The sequence below is a fragment of the Bombus huntii genome, chromosome 15, assembly GCF_024542735.1.
Source record: "Bombus huntii isolate Logan2020A chromosome 15, iyBomHunt1.1, whole genome shotgun sequence".
NCBI lineage: Eukaryota > Metazoa > Arthropoda > Insecta > Hymenoptera > Apidae > Bombus > Bombus huntii.
This window is the reverse complement of record NC_066252.1, coordinates 7,753,843-7,778,178: the sequence shown is the minus strand read 5'-3', so window position 1 is coordinate 7,778,178 and position 24,336 is coordinate 7,753,843. Positions and strand designations below refer to the sequence as shown.

General features: G+C 35.0%; 1 protein-coding gene and 1 long non-coding RNA gene across 5 annotated transcripts; one reads left to right on the top strand and one right to left on the bottom strand.

Annotated features, from left to right (window-relative positions):
• Positions 1-19: 19 nt before the first annotated feature.
• Positions 20-23,662, bottom strand: LOC126873618 (uncharacterized). 4 transcript variants are annotated; one of them, XM_050634678.1, is made up of 11 exons: positions 23,447-23,662; positions 4,949-5,024; positions 4,375-4,617; positions 3,420-4,003; positions 2,931-3,231; positions 2,288-2,789; positions 1,898-2,056; positions 1,653-1,828; positions 1,319-1,525; positions 1,196-1,219; positions 20-1,056 (listed from the first exon to the last, which is right to left on the bottom strand). In XM_050634678.1, the coding sequence occupies exons 3-11, from the start codon at positions 4,487-4,489 to the stop codon at positions 977-979; spliced, it is 2,148 nt and encodes a 715-aa protein (XP_050490635.1). In that variant the 5' UTR covers positions 4,490-4,617; positions 4,949-5,024; positions 23,447-23,662; the 3' UTR covers positions 20-976. The 4 variants fall into 4 exon arrangements, with proteins under 4 accessions (XP_050490635.1, XP_050490636.1, XP_050490638.1 ...); XM_050634679.1 differs by lacking the exon at positions 23,447-23,662 and adding an exon at positions 10,340-10,408; XM_050634681.1 differs by lacking the exon at positions 4,949-5,024.
• Positions 15,937-23,440, top strand: LOC126873640 (uncharacterized). Its single transcript, XR_007692473.1, has 3 exons — positions 15,937-18,272; positions 18,340-21,692; positions 21,798-23,440. It is a non-coding gene; the product is annotated as an uncharacterized LOC126873640 (long non-coding RNA).
• Positions 23,663-24,336: the final 674 nt, after the last annotated feature.

Genomic DNA, 24,336 nt, shown 5'->3' with positions numbered 1-24,336 from the left:
TTGAATTTAAAAACTTAGATTTTGCTTAATTTCATTTATTTTTTGTCGTCTGTGTGTATACACATTTCGACCCCAAAAATCAATATATTACTTTCTTTTATCTTTCAGTTAAAGTCTTATACCCTACACATGGAGGCAAATATTTTTCAGTAGATACATACAACAAGTCTGTAGAAATTTTTTCTTATAAATACATTATGAACACGTAAAACCTACGTGATCGCAGTCAAGTATACAAAGAATTGAAACGCAACAGAGTTACGAAACGAATTCGTAACTTTTCCGCGATATTAATATATCACTTGTGTACCTATGAAGGATACAAAGATTGAGACGATGAAAAAGCATTACAGATGTTACACTTAGAGTAGTAATGATCCGGCAATATTACTATTCATTGATAGTTTAGATACAAGTACTCAAAAATTAAGTAGGTAATTTTTTAAAATTTGTTCTTTACATTAAAAAAATAAGCATGAAAATATGAGTCTTTTAATTAAAAAAAAAATATATAAAGTAATTCTATTTTTTTTATCAAAAGAAATTGTAATCGTACAATTATAAATGTATAAAAATTAAGAAGATAACTAAAGCAAAAAGTGATTTCAAAATGCTTTACTCATAATCTGAGTACTTCTACCTTCTAATTCTCTAATCTCATTTTGGTATTGACAAATGTAAAATCTCGCTTCGACATTTTGAAGTACACTTGAGCAAATTAATTCTTAGAAATTGCTTGTATAAAAGAAAATTAATGATAGTATCAAAGAGTTGACAATTTCGTCGTAAGAGTTTGGATAGAAAGTAAAGAAATGTTAAAGGCTGAGCACTGATAAACGCACTTTCCATACATATGTCGTATAACAATGACAATCTTTTGTTTTTAATTGCAACAACAACGACAGTCTAATCACTAGCACCGTAACATGACATTTATAGTGTCGTTAAACACTCTTTTTCCTCATTCTTTAACTCTTCAATAGCGGAATTGACCTTTTCTACCCATACCGTTGTGATAAACCCTGAGTGGTGTGTAATTTCCATTTCCATTCATCGCTAAAAAAACAGCAATAAAAAAAAGAGTAATAAGATATATTAATAAGACATATTAATAAAAAAATCATCAAACATTGGGAATGTAATATAATGTAACGATAATATAGAATCAATAAATTAATATTGGAAAACTACTCACTTAATTCATATTCCTTAATAGCAGCTTGCATGATAAATTGAATAGTTAGTTCAAATTATCAGTCATAATATTAATTAAATATTATTGTTAATTATACATATAAATCATCAAAACGCCACTTACCCTGTACGATAGTGGGGGGTTGTCGTGGGCCTTGTATGGTGTGTGCATGACATCGCGGTTTTAATAGGCCGTGATATAGGACGAAGTATAAACCGGCAACAGCCGCAGCAGCGACGGCCATACAACGGTAAACGAATCTTAACGAGCCAACGATGTCAGACTCGTTGACGCTGATGTAAGCACCAACCACGGCTCCGATGCATCGACCTGAAACGAATTATTAAAAACGTTCATTACCACAATATACAATGACACATGGATGAATATTGAAATTACTAAATTGCGTGTATGAATTCATCGAGTATAATCTTAAAATTGCATTCAGAATGCATACCAACGCAGAAATGCGCAATCACAGGTAATGCTTGAGCAGTCACAGTCAAGTGACGCGGGACGAGATGTCGTAGGTAAAGAATGGCAGTAACCCACATGATACCTAGCGTGAATACTTCAAGAGCCTCGAAAATTAGAGACCACCAAGGTTCTGCTACGAGGCTTAAACCAGTAAACCTAATATTTTCAATTTTTTAAAATATGTGAATTACAAGAGAAATTTTATTATATAAAAAACTTACCTACCTAATAATATACACAGTGAAGGCAGTGATGAGAAGGTTACTGTGACCACAGTAGTCAACTAAATGTTCAGATTTCCAAAGAAATAGAAACGCTGGAACAGCTCCGACTGTCATAGCTACACTAATGGGAAGTTCGTCAGCTCCTAACTTTTGTAGATGTCTAAAAAGAATATTCTGTCAGTATGATCTAAAAACATCTTATATGATTTTAACTATCCCTTAAAAGATATCTACAACTGTTTGAATACTTTCACGAATTTCTATATTCATAAGAACCTATCTATATATTTGATTGTTTCACGTATTCATCATGACGACAGTTCGTCAGAACATACATTTACTGTAACTGTACTCTAACAACAACATGAAACGACTACGCAATGACTCTTACAAAGGTAGATAACTATCCATGGCGCTCCAGAAAGTCCCCATAATTATCAGTACAATTACTAGAGCGACAGTTTCACTACCGTATCTCTTGATGGCGCTCATGGGAAGTGCTAACATGCCACTTCTAGTATGCCACCACCATTCCGGTGGACTGAGAGGCATCCCGTTCGCACAAAGAGCTACCAAGGCTGCCAAAAGCATCATAACCACGTGTATACCGATTGGCAAATAATAGAAAGAGTTCAAATTTTCTATAAGAGTGCATAAATAGCCGGTTAGAGGACCGAAGATGGCAAAGCCAAGCGAACCGAAGGCCAACTGTCGTCCTACGTCTCCGCGTCCACAGGATGTTTCTCTGGTGGCTATTACAACTGCTGCATCGATCAGAGCTACAGCCGTTGTTGGGAAAATGTCTGCAGCTGATCGAATAGCTAAATATGTCCAGAATACTAGGTGGGTCCAATCTTCTGTCTGTTGGCATTGGCTCTCTATGAGGACGCTATCTGGAATTAATATATATTACTTATATTTTATATTCAAACTTGTTATAATATTAGTGAGTCAAACAAGTTTCAATTTAGCTTTCATCTCTTTAAATATAAATATCCTCAGTCTACTAATAGTGTAATAAATAGTAGTATTACCTGGAAGAGTATATGGATCAGCTAAGCTACATTCAATGGAACAACTCTGATAAACTTCTGCCATTCTGGTTTCAAGTTCAGGAGGTATACGACAAGCAAAGTACTCAGCCAGAGGATATGCACACCAATTTCGATCACTTTCATTGTTCAAGGCTTGTTTCAGAGTAGCATTTATAGCTAAATTGCCTGAATATTTGGTGTAAACATGACAAACAACACTATCACCCTCTTTAAAACATAAATGAGGTGGTTCGCTTTCAGGCATGGCGAATCTTCGCGTTTTTTTCGTTTCTTCTTGTTCCTGCAACATATTTCATATATTTAAATTACTCTATCTTTATACAGTTGAGAACTACAGGGGATGGGCACAATAAATCACATTCTTTATTCTTTATAAGTGTGCAATTTTGAAACTCAATATGTCGTCTCAATCAATCGTATATTACCAAAATTATCTTTTATTCCTTGGTACTTGGTTCAGCTTTTTACCTGCACATTTAGCTGGGCGTATATTTCACTCTCGAGAGGAATCACCGTTGTTTCGCCACTGCCATCTAGAACAATAACATCGGAATTGGTCGTTCCAGAAGTAGTGGAACCATCGTTATCGTCGGAATCCCATCGTTTTGATCCTATAGGGTAACAAGCATAATTGCATCCTTCCAGAAGCAATGGGCCAACTCTGGTTTCGTCAGACCATCTGTGGCAAGAAATATCATCTTTGCATCTTTCTTGCAACACCACCGCTCCTGTTTGATCGCAGCTAAACTTTAGATCAGGTTTTCTTTCTCTTGGAGGTTCAATGCGATCAGCTGTAGGAATCAATAGAAGAAAAGCATAGAAAATGGCAGAGAGGAAGCAGGCAATGGCAATCATCACCCTGAGGTAACGACCAGTTGAAGTTTTGTCGCCTCTTCCTTGATGACCTGCTAACTTATCTGCGATTGGAGCGGCAAACAGAGGCCCTAAGATCGCGACTGCTGGCGAGATTATTGAGATCATTCGGATCTGGTCGATGCTCAATCCCATTTCAGTCATGTGTAAAGGAAGAAAAGGGAAGAGACATCCCATTCCTAAAAAGATAATTATGACATCAATATTGGTGGCAAATATTTCAATATTTCTTTATTAGATATGAATAAATATCGCAATATATGTATCTGTTCTGAAATCTTCGATAACATTGATCATATCTATCTTATTATTTCCTTTACTTTATTTTTATTCTCTACTATATTATTATTTTTCTTGGACAGATGGAATAATAAATTATTTTTTTTTTGTCAACAAAATGCAGAAAATTAATTAATACATTCTACTTAAATTCTTTTAAAGAATTTTGTTTCTTTTATATTTACAAAATAAATACAAATTCCATAATAATTGCACTATTTGGTCCGCTTCTCATAAAGTTCTCCAATCATGATATTTATTCTATATGTACCTCCAAAAAAGAGGAATAACAGTAGCTTCAACGAGAGAAGATTGATGTTAATAAACTTCTTCTTGGGCAGGTCCTTGGTTGTGTCCATTCTCTCCGTGGACGCCGTGATCGACATTTTATATATGTTATAAAGTTTCTCTTAAAAGCAGGTACAAACGATTCAAGATTGACGACCTATGGTCGTCTATTATGCCGATGACCCTCCTTTAATTTCCATTTTTATTAGTCCACTTTTACGTATGTCTAAATCAAAAAGAGAAACTTTTGTTTATTATGAAGGCATTTAGCAAATACAATTTTAATTACGCATTTTGTTTCATAAGTTGAAAAGTTATAGACCTAGAACCTTAACCATACGCTATTGTACGAATATTCCATGGGGCAATGATCAATTTATTTTGAACGGAACAGACCAATTTATTTTCAAGAAGCAATAAGCAATTCATTTTAAACGGAAATGAAATAGCGGCTTTACGACTCGTTTCTTTGATTTTTCAATTCCTCTAGTGAAAATGTGCAATCGCACAGATCATCGTGGATCTAGTATACGAGATAGTAGTCAAACTGAACTCACTACATCGAGATGTGGCGGAACGCCGTCCGTTAGAACGCTCAACTTCCGGTGCTCTACCTTATAAATACCTTGGATGCTGGAATCAGAGTATCAGAGAAATTATAAATGAATAAATCGAGTTAAATATTTGACATAAGTAAATTATTATTAATAGTGATTATTTTTAATTAATAGTAATTATTATTTTTGTTTATGGTTTTATTATGGTTTTCATCCATTCCATTCAGACTCTCCCCTAAATAGTGCTTCGACAACGGTTATTCATCTTCAATCTTATGAACTCTTCCGGATGCGTTCCTGGACTCGCAAATTACACTCCATTCCAAAGATGGCATGGGCCAGACGATCGTGACACAAGTTTCACATACAAATAACCGACCGCTCGATTCTACGACCATACACAAGAGTTCTTCTCTTCTCCTACACGAAGCACGAAGGCGATCAAAGAGGCCGCAATAGAAACTCGTCGTTCATAAGTTATGAGTTATGAACGAGGACTAAATAAAGAAAAGGACGACTGTACTTCCAGGATATCAATTCTTTGGTCTCATCGAGGAACCGCTTCCTTTATTGATAAAAGGAGATACTATCTTGATCTGTATCTTCCGTGTGTATATGAGAGGGTTCATTACGTGATCTGCGTATTATACGTTTGTATGGTGTATTACCCGAAATCTGTTTGATGGAATATATTGTAATTTTATTAAACAGACAAAGAATATTATCTGCAATAAATAGAAACTATTAATTACTTACTAAAGGAAAAAAGTTTGTGTTTTACAATTATGAAGACACGATTTATTCAATTTATTGCTTGCGAACAAGAATGGAATTATAAATACCGCGTGCCTTTAAATCATCATTATGTATAACGTTTATCATTGAACGTAATAATTTTTTCAATAATTTGTGGGATTTCTTAATTGCTCGTAATTTTGTCATTCTGTCAAAAGATTAGTCTTCTAGATTATCTGTGAAATATCTAGTAAAAACGAACACTTAGTTTTAGCAGGATGGTGCAAATTTCTATGCGTAACCTACTTTTCTCAAGACCAACGTTCTCACGTAATTCTCAATTTTCGCCAGTACAAACGTCTCGTAATCCGCAACTTCCTTATTTTCGTCGGGTTTACGAGAACTGACCCTCGCGACGGAGGTTCTCATCGTTCTGATCGCATTATTACACGTTCCATATTGCATTTCCTTGCTTTTGAGAACTCTATATCTCCTGAAGATTTCCATTCGTTCCGAATGTAACAACCAAAGTTTTCAAACGTTTCGAATATCATGTTTCAAAACTTGTTAGATAAGATGCATAGAACTATCATATTGTATCATGCGACACACACACACACACACACACACACACACACACACACACACACACACACACACGCACGCACGCACGCACGCACGCACGCACGCACGCACGCACGCACGCACGCACGCACGCACACACACACACACACACACACACTTATATAGTTATGGATAGTTTTTTATACATATATATATAATCAATAGTTACATATCTTCCATTCCATGTAATGCCATGTAGCCAACAATGACCGATGCAACACGCTCGAGACCCATATTTCATGCAACTGTACGTGAATTTATTAGAGATATGCTATTGAATACTGTGACGACAGGGTGGAATTATTTAGGTGAACAGATACAATATGGTCGCAACAGATTTTCATCGAATTTAATCTAATTCATGAATAGACCGCGAACTTCAATGTAAATTCATATCTTTAAAAGCATTCGTAAAAGAGAAGAAGTTGGATGAGAACTTGTATCGTATCTTCTTCGCTATTCCAGAACGATCTGATAATTGTAGAATTCACTGTACTATGAGATTCATAATCTTTCACCGTTTGCTTGTTCCACGAACCTGTTCAGTAAGGTTTTCGCTTTCGAGCGAAAGAGAGAAAGAACGATCAGCAAGAGACACGTATATAATTAGCATTATCGGAGTGATCTTTCGATTACAGGGAGACGTCATCATCACGAAGAAATCAGACGATGACGGCATACCTCGTCACCTAGCTCGCTTTCATTCGTCCTCTTACATGGCTCTTCACAATTAAACATCCGTCCGTTTCGTTCAATCATTGTCCTCCCTCGCGGATGTTACCACCAGTTAGTGACCGTCTTAATGTCTTCGAGAAGGAAACGAGAATTACCGCGATAGTTATATAGCTTCAATTATGCAGTCCCCACTTTCCTTCAATTTCTGGCCCGTCTACTTTTTGGTAACAAGGCAGATTTGTCATCTTGAATAGGTAATTTTAAAAGTAATTCAATTGATTCTTTATCTAGGTATTTTTATATATTTTTCTTTGCACCTTAAGTTATATTTTTTATCATTGATAGAGATAGGCAAAAATCTATGATTTGTTTATTTATGTTTTCCTCGTCAGTGGAGGGGCTGTCTTTAACATTTACGTTTAAGATGGCTATTTATACTATACACGAATCTTTGACTAAATATATGTTCACAATAAATATCTTGCAGCTTCTATACAGATACTCAAACAGATTTTAAATGTTACTAACATAACCGTAATGATGTAAGAAAACGTTACGTTATAAGAAAAAATTCAAAACACGGAAAGAAATATAAATTAACGAATTTCTTTTCTCTCCGATTTATTTCTCCTTTCCGTCAAATTTAAAATTCGACTAATTTACCTTAATTCACCTTCTCACGTCCCACTTGTGTCACACAGTAAATCCCCAATCAATTTCACTTCAACAAGCTTGCTTGTTTAGAAATTGATTTCCAAGACATCTAATTCTTTCTTCATAAAAAATGTGTCTGGTGTCACGTCTAGTTTCTAGGATATTGATTCATAACAGCAGATTAGCTGACTCACCTCATGTGACCCAGAAAATCAGGAAGTCGTAGACCGATTAGCAAACGTATTAGTTTACAGTAATCGATGAAAACAGCATCGGACGTTGATAAACGTTTAACACCCTTACATATTGAAAGTCACAAGAGAAACATGTATCAAGCACATTTTTGCTCACTTTTTGACATTAATGTTATTTTATAATTAAACGATCTGTTAGGTTCAAAGATATAATTCTTTGAAAAATAACTAATAAGTCGACATTTCGTAGAAGCAAAGGATATAGTAATTATTAAGACGATCAATATTTTAATATCTAATATTTTAATGTTATTACGTACAGTATTTTGGAAATTTTGAAAAGAATGAACAAATACATGTTTAGGTCCGAAACTAAATTGTATATGGATAACGTGGATAATACAAAATTGACTAATAGCATACTATGTTGAAGTTGCTGCTCGTAAAAAATAGGAAATATCGCTTATCATGCCAACCTCCTGTAGATTTCATACAGACAATCATTCATACAGGCACAACAAATTTTTACAGCGATTTAATGCAAGACTGTGTTAACAAAACGATAGATCGAAATTGATACTAGAATACACTGTACAATGCTTTCTCTATCGGACAAATAAATACTATTTAGCAATAAATTGATATAACGTTCGCGGATGAGATAACGCGGTCATCGATCGACAATAATACCGGTGTATTTTGGGACCTAACTGAATCTGTGTTCGTACGAATATACGACCGTGAAGTTTATTTTAACGTTGGAAATATCAATAGAAAATTGATACTAAAATTATTCTAATAAATATCACCATGATGCGTGTACAAGAGAAATTTATATTGTAAAATCTTGGAAAATTTAATGAGGAATATTGCTGTCAGTACTGTCAGTACTTGTTGTGCACGAACAGTTAGGGAAAAAGAATTCTCAGAATTATTAAATACTAGGAGCGTGGAGGAAATAAGAAATATATTCCACTTTGTACGGAAGATCATGAAAATAAGAAAATTAATGCTAGTCGAGTCATAATAAAAATTAAATTAGTACATTACAGCGTGTATCTGCGTGTGTCGAGTATACGTCTGAACGTGTATCGATGTATGTAAATATTTATATTATAATGTACGATATATGTAGTGGATATCTACGAGCTACTTTGTAATAGGCTGTGAGGCTGAAATCCAAATAAACAACTATAACGAGGAATATTCATCGATAAAAGAGAAGAAATTATACTCACAAGTATTATCGTAATAGACTTAAAAATTCGAGAAATTTATATTACAAAATCTTGGAAGATTAATAAGGAATATTCGTCGACGAAGAAGAAGAAAATCATAAAAATATCTTCTCCAAAGAAGAATGAGAAGTCACGTATTCGAAGAAAATGAATCATTTGTATATTATCGAGAAAGTCATTCGACAATTCGCAAAGAAGACATGAGTGAATTATTGCACGAAGTAGAGCGACTGCCGTACAGTTTTATCGGACGGAATTCGCTTTTACATCTGACAGCTCGATTATTATTAAGCCGTGTGAAGCTAAAGGCTATTTTCTACCCTTTTTCCTCTTGCGCGTTACAACGCTATTGTGTTTCTCTCACGCAAATGAGCTTTTGTTTCATGAAATAAAGTACGCAAATGTTGCGTTCGACAGAAATCTACATCAAAGCATATAATCTAATACCTGGAAAATACACAATATGACTTTCACATTTCAACTTTCAAATATCTATAATCACATTTCCAATTGATAATTATGTAATTTGGTAACTTTTCCCAATTTTGTCTAATTTCTGATCTAATGTCTTCACTTTGGTCCGTGAAATTTGTCTCGTTTTAATCGTTTCAAGCATATTAAAAAATTTAGTAACGTGCGTCACCGATGACCACCACCGTGGCCGTCGACGTTGTTAACCACAAATATTTAAACACAGAAAGCTATTTCTTCCTACAGCCTTGAAACAGTCGTTAAACCCCAATCTCCCTTTGTTTCATATCCACAAGGAGATGGCGAGAACTAAGAAATCTTGCACGAGTTGGCTGTATGTGCGTTCGATACTTCAGGTTGATGGTGAAACAGCCCCAACAGGATTTCAGTGCATGGCGCTTCGCCTTCGAGAAATTATGTTCTTGGTGCGGCAATTTCATACGTTTTAAACGTTTTCATTAGAACACGCGGGAGTACTATAATAATATCAGAACTAGATCAGCTCTAAATCGGTACTAAAATGAAAAAAATAATAAAAAATTTATCAAAATAGATTGTAAGGCTTTAATATTAAAAAAAAAAAATAATATTAATATTAAAGGAATATACAAAATAAAGTATAAAAAATGCTTATTAATTTCTTGAAAACAAAGAGTCACGCATTCAAATACTTTAGGGGCTCTTTTACCATCAGCCTAAAAGCATGCACATAGCCAAATCATTGGAGATTTTGCGCTTTTTGCCATCTCCTTGTTAGCTTCCAAACCCACGCAAACAGTGAAACGGCTAAGCAAATTTACTTGTTTATCCAATCGATTCGAAGAAATCTTGGACTTTAATTCCACCGACGCGACGCGACGCGACGCGACGCTTACTGGCGACGGAGACTGGCATTCTCGAAGTGTCTCCGCCAGTTGCAACGACAAGCGTCTCTCTTCCTAGCTAGAGCCTGTCCTTCGAGTGCTCCACTTCGTGTCAATTACGATTCTATGACAGTAGATCCGTATTTCGATTATCTTGCAATCAGCTTTCGAATATGGAATAAACGCGGCGGAGCCTGTAACGAGTGCGTGCACTGGAATGGCAAGTCTAACTGGGTTAACAACAGGTCATGGAAGCTTCGAATGTTTTCGTTCTAGCTACAAACTGCTTCTACACATATTCGTGTGTTTTCAAAGGCCGCGGCTGAAACATCACCGAGCAGAAAGTGCACCGTGAAATTTGTTGGCTGTCGATGTCTAGTCCAGATTCGCGATAACTGTATAAATTGCTCGTACGCTGGCTCGTTTGCCGTTTCTGATAAGATCATAATGATCGTTCCACTCGTCCTATTGCGAGGGAGTAGTTTTTCGGAGTAACAAGCTCGCCGCACTTACGTACAACACCGCAGAATGAAAAGTTTAGTGGAAAACTTTTTACGAGAACCTATACCAAAGTAAATAATCAATAATAAAATTATCGCATTTCTATCAAAATCTTCTTAATGTTTAACATATGTAACTTATAGAAAATTTCCTTTTTGTAGTTATGATTCGATCGGACAAAATTTTCCCATTGAAACAGAATGGTGGTATGTATATACATTTGGCGAAGTTTGCAGCACCCTTTGCTTTTAAAGCGAAAGAAAGTTCTTTCGTACATTTTTCTGAAAAATAAAAATAATATAATTACGAGCATTATTTTTAAATGTAATTAATTACAGCTTCGATATTATAAAATATCGTAAACAAGATATTTGTTTAAGGATGACTCTTCCGCCTCTTTGCTTCTTTTGAAATCATAGCACGTTTTGAACTTTTAAGCGAGAGTGTATATACAGGAACTTTTAGCGTGAAAAAGTTATCAATGCCAGTAAGTAAACGCATTCAGAGATGCGCATTCATGTTTCTACATGAATGAGCACCGCGTAATAAAGAATTAGATAATTAGAAAATGACAACTTTTTGTCAACAAGTTTAGACTGATACTTGCAAGTCACGTCTATAATTTACGCTTATATCTTGAATGATTGGTACCGATCTATCGCGTCTATATCCTTAATAGGATAGAAAGAGAAAGTAGTGCAAGTGATGAGAGGTACGTGTGCCAAATATGGTGTAAATAATTCTAATTGGCGATGCATGATGTTTCTTAAGGATACTTAAGGAGTTTCACGCAGATCATCAAGCTCGTCACGTGCGTAAACTGTTCACACTGTAATTTACACCGATCATTCTTTTCCATTGCAAATAATGCAAATATATACATCCCGGCTATAAATAGTTGCGTGCGAACGTCGCCTTTTAAGCGGTCGGGATTCGTTTAATACTTTGCTGGTCCGCATTACGGAGAACGGAAACGGTCGTGATTATGCGTATACAACAAATATAGCGTGATTGAATATCGTACTTTACAGTTACAGCCCCACTATCCATTTCCAGCTCGAACAATATCACATTGTTGGCATTAATCATAATATTTCTATCCTTCCTGTAATTCAGATTAATTAAAAAGAAGAAAATGAAAAATAAAATATTACGAGAAAACCTCTTGCTCGTAATTTCTATAATATCGTGACTTTGACTGCTTTGAAGTAACTGTATATGAGTTTTATCAAAGTATACAGATTAATGACGAACTAATTAGAAATCACTCCAAATGAAGAAACTGGGAGAATAAAATTTTTTTTCGGAAATGGATACATAGACGAAGATTTTTCTTGAGTTACGGTATCTGCGTGACCTCCGTACGACTAGTTCCTTACGTCATCGGGAACAGGTTGTCGATTACGTCAACGTTCGCTGTGTGCACCTTGAAATCTAGCCTTACGTTTGATGCGACTATAATTATCGCGTTCATTCCCTCGGGACCTCGTTACGAATACATAAATGTAATAAATACTTTCGTCTCTTTACATCACGGAGATTAAAATAGTAACAGTATAGTATTACCAATGTCATACAAAAAGTAGTATGATAAATATCATTAATGTACAATGAGCCATTTACTTCGATCAAAAATACGAAACTCGCTTTTAAAAAATTTATTTCTGTTTATAGGATACCATTGATGCAACTAAATTCTTCGTCGTGGAATGTTTCCTTGCTGCGTTCCTTTCTCCAGAATTTTATACACTTCGAAAGAAGCCGTGTTTTCAAGACGCTAGAAGCTTCGAGCTTTTAAGAGAGTGAATTTTTTAACAATCTCGCAGCGGGCTATCATTATTGTCAGATAAATTTCTCACATTGTCTCCCTAATTGCGCCGCCACGTTTCACGCATTCCCTTAAAATTTTCTTTGCACAAAAAGGTACGGAGCATACACCGTGGCACTAAATATTCAGGATTAATTAAATTTTTTCACATAAATCTTGCGTACCATGGATAATTAAGAAAAACGTTGTTCGTAAAATACATGTTGGAAAAAAAACTTCACTAACTCTTTAACAAGATTATATCATATTCTACGCATAAGAATCTTCTGTAATATTAACCCTGCTGCGTCTCTACGGTCGTTTACGACCTAATTGTATTTCCCTAGTAGCAAAAAATATCTCACATACCTCGATAAAAGGTGAGAAAGTTCTTATTGTTATGCCTGACTTTCTGTTTCAATTTCATGTCGAATCTTCTTAAAACGTTATCCTTTTTAAAAAAAAAGGCAAATTCTCTTTGTTTCTTAAACCGACAAGTCCGAGATATAAAAATCCGAAAATCACTGCAAAGCCGATGAAACAAAATTTATAATATTCCCGTGTCATCTTTCGCATATATTTTATTCGAAAATTTAAAGAGAAAGAAGAAGTTATGAGTTATAAAGGGAGACTTTAAACATCCATCGAAGTTGATCGAATAATTACAGTAATATTTACGAAGAGTCGTCGCATTCCTCATCGACGATTTTCAAGGATCGTAAAAGAAAGCGACTTCCTGTCTCGAACAGGAAATCGCCGTTTACTCGTGCTCTTCGTTCGACCCATTATCTTTGCAAGAGAGCACGCAATAGATATTCATATTCGTCCCTGTCTGTCGGTTGTCCAATCTCGTAATGGCACGTCTTACCAGTGCAAGAACACCAGCCAGGAAAATGACTTTTTCACTCGGAATCTGAATATCGCTACATTCAACGGGGTTTCCTGGTGCTCTACCGGAACTCTGTTAGATCAGCACTCAGACTATTGTTCAGACTGTCGTTCAATGCGAACGTAATTTCGAATTTTCATTACGTTCCATTCCAGACGTACATTTTTTGATGTTTTACATATTTCTGTAGTTACGTAAAACACGTTTATTTGTACTTTTATAAAATACACGTTTTCAGTCACATTAATGGATCGATACGTGGAAATATTTTTTTTTTATTTACATACACAATGTGAAGATCCCAGGTTTGTCAAACCTTCTCAATATATTTTACGGGTACATATCGGGAAAAAATGTTACATAAAAATAGATCTTTTCAAGCTTGTGCTCTTGTATGCTCCCGTACATTTCAACTAATATTATTAGTAAAATTTTCAAAGTTGCAAGTTTAATTTAAAACTTTAAATTTCGTACGTCAAATGAAATATTTCAAAATATAGTATATTTACACAATATATCCTTTTCTGATCTATACTCATAAAATATACCGAGGAGTTTTGACTGCAACAATCTGGAACGCTCTGTATGTAAATTAGATTGCAATGCGTGTTGTAACTGTTAAGCTTGGGAACAAAAATATGAAATAAAATCGAAATTATTTCAGACGCTATTTTTGTAAGGGAGCCTTGACAACGGTAATTTGTTCGATGTTAAGTCTTTAGAGTTAACAGCACTGCACGAGGCTGAACTGTCGGGCCTTCCGCTTCCATGATTTCATTAACCCAATTCCGAAGCTTGAAGTTGTCGTGTTAGGGCGAAGCGTGGGCGGAAGGACACGCATGATATTTCTCACAGAAGGGTCACCATTGCGTGCAGGTGTTATCCACGTGTGTCCCACCATATATTTATTCCCTAATCTTTAATTTACTGCTGGTTAATTAATAGCAATGATAGTCCAGAGCGTTTCTAGCAGAAGCAATTCAGTTAAAATTATTTTTAACGGAACAGGGTACACATTTAAAAATTTAGGACTTGTAATCGTGAGATTTTCAAGTTTAGAAAACCGAGGAATTATTTTTAATAAGTTTGTAACATATTTATAATTTATCATCTCTGATAAAGGTAACCGATTTTAAGCCATTTTTTAATAAAACAAAATTTACACCTGAGAATGTATTTTTATTATTCTAGAACTTTTAAAGCTTCAAACTGTGAGAAATTCTTATTAATAAACTTACGACATGTTTAATGGTTGTTGTTTTAGCTAAATATTAAACATAGTCCGGCATTGAAGTATTGATGGCATTGAAAGTGTTAATTAATATATGCCGAGACGTTACACGATAATTATATGTTGTTCAAGCTTGTTACCTCCGGAGAAACAATCGCCACTGTTCATTAACCCGCTATTAAGAATTTACAACGTCGGCGGAACTTCGAGCGTTACATAAATCTTCCAGATAACGAGAGATGCAAGCAGTTCGGTTCCACCGGAAATTCTAAAGTTCTCTGATTTTTAATTTCGATATTATATCGCGTGTACGAATAATTTCGTCAGACATTCGTTAAACGAGTTTTGTAATTTACTTTTATCGTGACGATCGATCCGATTAACTCTATTCGTGTACCTTTTGATTATACTAAACGTTCGACTACTTTTCTAAACAGCTGTAATTCATCGTTTTGAAATACGGTAACACTACCGATAATTCCATTACCTTCGAATGAACCAGCGGTAATCGTTTTATACACCTTTACACATATGTATCACCAAATATCGGTAAAGACTTCAACATTTCGAATTAAATTACCCCGTCGAATCCAAATATCTGTAAACACTTTCCAAATGAAATGAACTCATAATCAAAATTAAACGATCCCATCGTCTTCATACACAATCAGGCAATCGACAAATACCACATCTCGCGCTTAAAAGCTCAGTAATCAGGAACTCGCTGGAGCTGCTATGTAAATCCGCGGAAGGATTATGGCAATGCTCGGGAAGCCAGCCGTGCAACAGCTGCGTTGAAAACTAGGGGCATCAAACGTGTAATCGCCATGTAGGGAGACGTCGCAGCGGTACTTGTCATATCTGCATAATATACTCTCGAAAGCCCTGGCTGTAGTTTCTTGCATCGACGAAGGGTTGCGGGAAACACCGATGAGGGGTGAGAAGAGAGAAAGGGAACCCTGGTCCAGGGGTGAGGAGTTGCGAGATGATAGGGTTGAATTAGGCGTTGAGTCGTGCAACAGCACGAATGAGTAATTCGAATCGATCGTAAAATCTGTCTCGACTAGCGCTTCTCTTTCTCTCTCGCTCTTTCTTTCTCACTCTTGTTCGTCTAGCCGTGTACGAAGCGAAAAGAAAAGCAACCTCTCGTCGCCTCCGTCTAACGTCATCACTCGCTATAGATTCCCGAGCTCGACAAACGGATCCACCGTGCTCGATCTCGGTTTACGTGTTTCAGTAGAGCTTTCGCTGGTCTCAAGGATAAACCAGTCGTTCAGTTATTCCGGGTAGAGAGACGAATATCGTGTTTATGGTGTTAGTCTGTGCCGAGGATTTTAAGGTCTGGTATCGTTGTTCTACATCTTCCTTGCCGCTAATGAACGTGGATCCTGTGGCTCCTGAGAAGGATCCAAGCTATTACGTTCGAGGTCTAATATCGTAACTGTTGCTCAAAGCAATTTGGATTCGTGTACATGCATAGTCGTCTATACATGGTGTAAAGGGTGCGTTACGAGAGCAGTGAGATTATATTGCGTTCGTAGCTTGACAGGAAATTCGCTCGGGGTGGTAGAGGAGAATATTTGAAATGGAAGTTTCTATCAAACTGCAACGATTGTACCCTTTGTAGCACAGCTACGTATAATAGCATATTATAAACCGATCAAATCGATTTTTTAAGATTGATATACAACAATGAAACTGGAATTTGTAATTGTCAAACCTTATAGAAGCATCTTGTTGCTTAACAAATTCTTTATCTTCGCGTTCTCTTCAACTTTTTAATTATATGTCTCGGTGAAAATTTCAAGCTATTTCAAATTTTATCAATACGATCATGATAGACGTGTTCCATTACAGTGGTAACGAAATTTCAAGAAGTTTTGTATAATAAGCATATTCGTCAAAGTTCTCTATGATAAGTGTTCAAATAGTCGTACTTTCGCACAGCCACTGTGAGGTAATTTAATTTAAAAAGTTGTATGTTTACAGATACTTGGCATAAAAGTGATACATATGGTTACTGGTATTGTTCCACTTGAAAACGAACTTCCGCTTTTGAATGAAGTTTATTGTCGAACTGCATCAAACTATGTCCTTTTCCTTATACGCGCTTCCCACAATAGCTAGCTATTCGATTGATTTTACCAAGTTCCTCGATATAATCAAGCCAACTTGAAATATTCCAGCCACCTTTATTATGCTTTTCTATAAATAAACGACCTTGAGAGAATAGATCCCAAATCTGTTATCGTTGCCGCTGATTTACGACTTCAATTAGAATTTTATCGATTCCATTACGAAATACTTACGTGTCTATCATCGAGAAATAGTTGAAAAATATAGTTAGAGTACGTTGGAATAATCAATATCTTCTCTGACAATTGCTAACATATGATCTTGCATATTAAAACGTTCTTGTATAATCATAGGAAGATGAATAGTACTCGAAGTTAGTGCAAGGAGGACTCTCGAATCCATGAATGCAATTCGCATTCCTTTTATGGTAAAATTTGAAACAAATCTGAAAATGTATATATATGTATACTTGTAGAAGTTGCAAGATATTTATACGAAAAATGGTCTTAGACATACAATTATTGCTAAAGATAATCCTATTAAATATCATGGCTTATTAATATGTATTACATTGTTCCAAAAATTTCTTTCGTTTTATAAGAAAATAATAGATGCACAGTATTTCGTAGTAATAAAACAAAATGGATCATACGTAATTCAATAAAATAATATAAAACAAAAAATGACGCGCATCTGTTATTTCCTTACAAAATGACAGAAATTTTTAGGACAACCTAATAAGACCATTTTTCGTATAAATATCTTGCAACTTTTACAAGTATACATATATACACATTTTCACATTTATTTCAAACTTCGTTGATATAATCGAAAACAGTCGAGTCTCGTTACAGTGCTAATGAAACTTCAAAATGTTTCGTATAGGACGCACAATGTATTCGCGAAAGGTACTAGCGCTCGAATACCTTCGTAAACAACTACAAATTTCGTCATTGTTCGCAAAGTTCGATATTAAATGTTAAAATGACGAAGCTTAAGTGACTCGAACGATCCTACCTTATTATATTTCCGGGTGAAATCTTGGATTTACCGCACACCGTGTGTGCAATAGTGTGCATGGATCGGATCAGTAACGTACGCTGCCGTGTACATTGTTTATTTTCACCGGAGGCAAAACGTATAGGATGCTCGACGTGTATTTACCACGGATAACGGAACCATGCCGATGCTCGAGTCTTCCTCGTTGCGCGTGCGAGTTCGAGCGAGAAAACGGGACAGGCATAAGGAGAAAGACGACCAACGATGGAAAGAAACGAGGAAGAAACCCGTATAGTGTATCGTCATCCGAACGAATCCGGACTCACAGAGAATTTCTTCGATCGAAGATTACATCCCTCACGCGACGGTAAAAGTAAAATCACGTTCGCTCAACGCCTTCGAGCACAATGAATTTTACCGTACTGTTCTTGTAGAGCGTTTTTGATGGGTAACGGTAGTCGATACGCGACTACGCTCGTCTTCATCTATCTGAGAAATTACGTACATCGTCTTACGACGGATTCGATATCTCTGACCGTTTAAGCGGAAATTAGATCTCAGCCAACTCGACCTATCACTGAGGATATAAGAGATAATTAACGCCTGTAGTGGCTGGACCTTGTTAAACTTACATTATGTGATTTTAAGTCTTTCGACTGGTGTGTCGTTAAGCTACTGGGTATCATGACAATTTAGGGTTAGACTACTCAGTTTTTGAACTTTTAATGCAATTGAACTTTACTAACGATTTCTATTACGGAGGAAGCAAAGTATAAAATAAAATTAAATAGCTGGAATTTTGGTAATCTAACGTAAATTATTACAATCATCTATAAGCAAACGACTAAACATGCAGAAGGTATAATTATTTACGACGGTCGATACTTTTAATGCCTTCAATATTTTAGTATTACGACTAGGTATCCTGAAAATTTTAAAGGGGATGAAAGAATCAAACAAGAATAGAATTTTTCTTCATTTCCATGAAGTGTTAAATACGAAAAGCAAGTATTTAATATAGTATCATCTATATTTTGATAATATTTAATATTTCCATCGAAATATAATTTTTATTTCGAGTCGTATAGATGCGAGAAGAACGATAATAACTAATTATAATAATTGAATTACACACTTGAAAGAAAATGTTATTGATAAATAAGACGAAGCTTCAAGATCTCCTTTTCTTCCGGTAGCACGGGCAACAACCGGAAGAAAGGAACAAAGGCGGCTAGAAGAAACATTTAAAGCGTCCAGCCAATAGGACCTACACTTTTAGTAGCAAGTATAAGAGACGTGAATTAAGAATTCCCTGAAAGTCGGGATGGTCTCGAATAAACAACTCTTCAGACTTGCACCAGTTTGAAAAGAGAGTTTAATAAGTTGCTCCACAAATATTTTAAAGAAAAAGTTTAATAAAAGTTTCCCTATTACGCGCTCGTTCGATAAAATATATTCTTTTTTTATATCCTTACCTCCGAGAGATCGTATACACGCGCGCTCAAATAAAACGAGAACGATTTTAATCCAAGTGTGTCGGTTGCAAGTTCGTAATTATTTAGTTTTTCATTTTCTTGCGTTGAAAACCTTCCGAACTGCGTGATAAAATTTACATGTTTAGGGAAAATTAAAAATACAAAAAGCTCGAAACCATGTTCATTTAAGTCTATAGCAAAACAAATTTCTCATTAGTAGGGGACAATACTACTCGTACAATTGGTTTACTGCAGAAATAAAACACAGAAATATTTTCGGAGATTAATCCGCAAATAGTATATGATATTTAAAAGAGGATTTTAAGAAAATTTTGGAAACAGATTGAGAAGATGCAGAACCAAATTTCCTTAAAAATTTAATTAACGATAAATTGGATGCAGTTATTTGAAGAAGAATGTTCGGAATAATACTTATTATACATTAATTAATGGTATTAATTAATGGTATTGTATAAATATTCCTGTCTCGACGAAATGTTACCATTATATGTATCACATTATATATATTTAAATATGTTTGTTATTCTTTATTTTATTTATTTTACTTAGTCCTTCTCTCTCGGAATTTAAACGAATTTTCGGTTTTACATTATATTACATTCTTTAATTGTTTGGTTTATCTTAAAACCCCCAATTCACTACACGTATAACAATCAATAAAATATAAAATATTAAACAACTATATATGTACACCATGTATAACAAATAATAACATCTTATTTGAAACGCAAAAGAATAAATATTTAAATATATTTAACAATATAGAGAATATTTACTCCTCCTCTGACTCCTATATTCCAACTACAAATATCTTTGTCTCTCACTTCGACAATGAATAAAATATAACACAGTCCTCTGGGTATTGATGCTATTAGTACGTATTTTTAAATGCAATCAATTAGTCTTTGCTATTATTTTATTCAAATTCGTTGCAAGAATTCGTTATTATATTCTAACTATATCGAACGATTTTCAATGTAAATCCCTGTATTATTCATTTCTCCACAAAAACCATTGTCTGCTCTCGAGCTACTGTAAATTCGTGCGTAACGATAACACAGTTACCCTCTTCGACTCGATGTTCTCGGATATAAAATTTCCATGAATTTAATAATTCCTACTAACAAGACTGGAACGTTTCACAGCGGTATTTTTACAAATTTCACGATATCCGACTTGGTGTTACGGCGTAATGTAAGAGTAAAGTCGGCTCGATACAACTGACCCGTAATTAACGGGAAAGGTATTGACAAAAAGTTCAATGGCGTAAGCCAGATTTAATTAATAACCGTCGAACGTGGCTGCCGGCGTCGGTCTCGAGGAACGGAATAATTTTTTCTACGATAATCGCATTTTTTAAATTAATTTCCGGCTGGTCGCGGCGGCTCGTGTTTTCTGTCCTTGATATTTCTGACGATTTCCGTGACGAGGAACTTGATGGTCCTCCAGCGTGTCCCTAAAGCGACTTTTTCATCTGTTGGAACCGAATATACTCCCCTCCGCGGTCGATACGAAATCACAAAGGTTAGAACGTAATTTCAAGAGAACAAAGAAGCGAGACTAGTGGCGGCTCTTTTTTTAAATTTCGTTTCGAAATTCTCAACTTCCGCCACTATTAACGACGCGATCGAATTTCAACTTCTGTCGAACAAATCTCCTTCACATGAGACATAACCCCGTAGTCCTATATTCGAGATTCTATGACTCAAAATATGTCGAAAATCAAGAATAACCAAATACGTCAAATTATTTAAAAGATTGAGCGTGAATTATAGGTATCATGTATACGTGGACTTTGTCTACTCTTAACTATGCAGAAGCAGACAATCGGCAGGGGATTGGCCTACATGAGAAAATACGTTGAAAATGTAGAATGAAGTTTCCTTCTGTAAGTCCGCGTGTTTTAGAAATAGAATCGATTGTTATCGATGTGAAACTGTAATTATAGTAACGTTACTAATTACTTCTACATATTACTTCTACATATTGCCGATAACACTGTATGTATACAATTTTCTAAAGATGTATCCCAAGTGATTCAATGTGACATGCTATTTGCATCGTTATAGCGCAAAGATTCAATTAGAACGAATAAATATCGACCACGATATCATCTTTATAAAAAGAATGGAACTGGTTTCTACGAATTCTGTTAACTGATACGTTTCACGCTATAATTACAATAGTTTTGACGCATCAGTCGATTTAAGGATCACAGAAAGACGTAAATAATCCATGAGATAAAAAGAAGAAATAAATTAAAAAAGATACCAACTTAACCTTATTTACAAGTAAGGTATTTATAACCTAATTCAGTATTTACTGTTCTTTGTACTTACTAATTTCTTTATTCTTATTGATTTTTTAAATTAATTCCAATAAAATGTCTGTTTCAGAAAGAACATGAATATATAAAAGGAGAAAATAAATGTGAGACTTCATCATAGCTTAAAAAAGAATAACACGTGCAGAACAAATGTATTTGCAGGATCATTTTCATGGACATTTTGATACACGTTATTCATAATGTCGGCTCATTGTTATTCGTATCGTTGGTAACTCGGCAAGTCATACTCTTATTAAATATCCAGCTATCCAAGAGAGTCTCGATTAAATTACTCGCAATCAAAATCATCGTAATTTTTTATTCTTTTGTCTCTTGTTATGAAATTGCATAAATATCCTTAGTCTGGTTATCGAGCAATCTCTGCCATTAAGCATTATGGAAATTTCGATCGATAAGAAATCATCAACTCGTGACTTCTATGACTTGTACGTAAATGAGTAAAGGCATGCTCGTGTGTACTCGTGACAGAAAAAAGTGATTATAAACAATATGAATGTTGTACGTGGAAGCTAGTACAGTTCTCCTTGTAACCTAATCAAACTCACTCGTACGATTTCACCAGTACGTAATGAAATGCTATGTAGAATTTCAATCGAATTATCGCGAATCGATTCGAAATGGACTTGCACAAATTATGATTATTGTACCGAAACCCAAGGCGGGATAATTGTCATAATCGTAAACAATTGAAGTTACCTAAAGAAAAATGTATTGTATTTCTTACCCAATATATTATATAAGTTGATAATTGAATGTAAAATAATTAGATAATTCTTGAGTCCAGGATTTAAGCTTATAATCATTATTATTATATTCTCTTTATTATGTATTTTAGATAAATTGATTAAGTAACGAAAAAAGAAGACAGTCAATGCACTTCTTTACTGAAGGAATGAAAATTCATCATGGTGGGGCAATAAATACATAAATATGATACTATATATGTATGTACGATGGTATACAATGACGGACAAAAGAAAAAGTCACACTTGTGTATAATAATCACAGTACATTAATACTAACTTTGTTCTAAATTTTTTACCATGCTGGTAATAGTCATTTATTCCACAGATATACGTCACAATTTAATTGTTCTCGTCAATTATAGCTCTGTTGTCTAAAATTATGGTGATTTTCATATATTCTTTTGTCCTCCACTATACATTGCATAATATTATTATACATATTTATAATATACTATGTACGCATAAATTTTTGTACTTCCAGTTATGACATACCATCAAGCACATCACTAAAGTGTACCAAAATCGATAATAACATAATTACACATTCTTTTGACAGAAATCAGTCATTAACTGGTTAAAACCAATCACACGTGTGAAACGAGGAAATACGTACACATAAATCATACGCTCGTCACACTTCTATTAGTTAAACCATGTTCTGGGTTCACAATTGGATAACTAGCAGAAGATCGTGTAAAAACACGTAGAAAACCTATGTTTAAGGGCCACGATAGTGGGCGAAAAATTCGCCACGGAGGATGTCGTCCGTTAAAAACAATTGACTATGATTTAAGATGAAAACGGGGTCACATAGATCCGAGTGGAACGAGAGAATCAACGGTCGCCGTACGCGTGTACCGAGATACTTCGATCGGTGTATCGAAGGGTTGTTGCCCGGGCTACCGAGTTTTCCGCGATCGTAATGAAAGAAAACGTGAATGGAATCACTCACCCCGGACAGCTTAACTCTATCAAGATATCGTTCCGTTTGATGAGGTTCGTAACAGGTATCCCAGGCTTGAATCATGAAATGTCACGAAAGAGCGAAATGATACCTTCCACGATGGTTCCAGTACGAAGTCTGGTGAGCGACTGTTGCGTCCCGGTTTGTTCCACGACCACGACTCCCTTGCACACCGGCTCGCGCTTCTCCGCGCGTAAACGTCAATGCGAGTGCTCTCTAGCATCAGCCCACCTTTGCAATACCTTTCGTGCACCTTCGGCATATCCCTGGTTATGCTGTCAAGCGATGGAATTCGTTTGTAAATAAAGATACCACCGCGAGTTAAGTTTTTATTGCTGTTCCTCGCGGGGAGAGTTCCTTTGTTGTCAATATAGTATTGTTGTGTACGACGAAGATTTTCTATGGATTTGTGTAGATTGTTTTATTTAACAAAGCATGTGGATAAAATTTTAATGTGCAAGGTAGATTGGTTGTTTAAAAACATATAAATTTAAATAAAAACTTGTATTTTATAAGAGGTTAATTATCTGATTGCTTTTATATGGTAAAAATTAGAAGAAATGTTTTGTATACTACTTTATTTATTGTAGTATTTACATTTCACATTAATTAATATTAAATTCCGTATTACATAATATAGCATAGTAATATTTTATATGTACGTACGATTAAAATGCAAATTTTTATGTATTTTTATATTTTTATGAAAATAACTAAAAAGATAGAAATTTATTTCATTTACCAAATGTAATGTGTATTTTGTATATTTTTGCATATCATATACATTGTGTGCATTTTTCAAATTTCCCATAAATGCATAAAAATCCACAATCTATATCTATATATGGTTATGAAAATGAAATATAATACTTGGTACA

Bases quoted from the DNA above. Each gene is read 5' to 3' on its own strand.
- LOC126873618 (XM_050634678.1), bottom strand. From the start codon at position 4,489: ATGTCGATCACGGCGTCCACGGAGAGAATGGACACAACCAAGGACCTG. The intron at 3,232-3,419 runs GTAAAAAGCTGA...AATATGTTGCAG, and splicing joins ACGCCCAGCTAAATGTGCAG to GAACAAGAAGAAACGAAAAA. The intron at 1,220-1,318 runs GTAAGTGGCGTT...TTATCATGCAAG, and splicing joins ACCCCCCACTATCGTACAGG to CTGCTATTAAGGAATATGAA.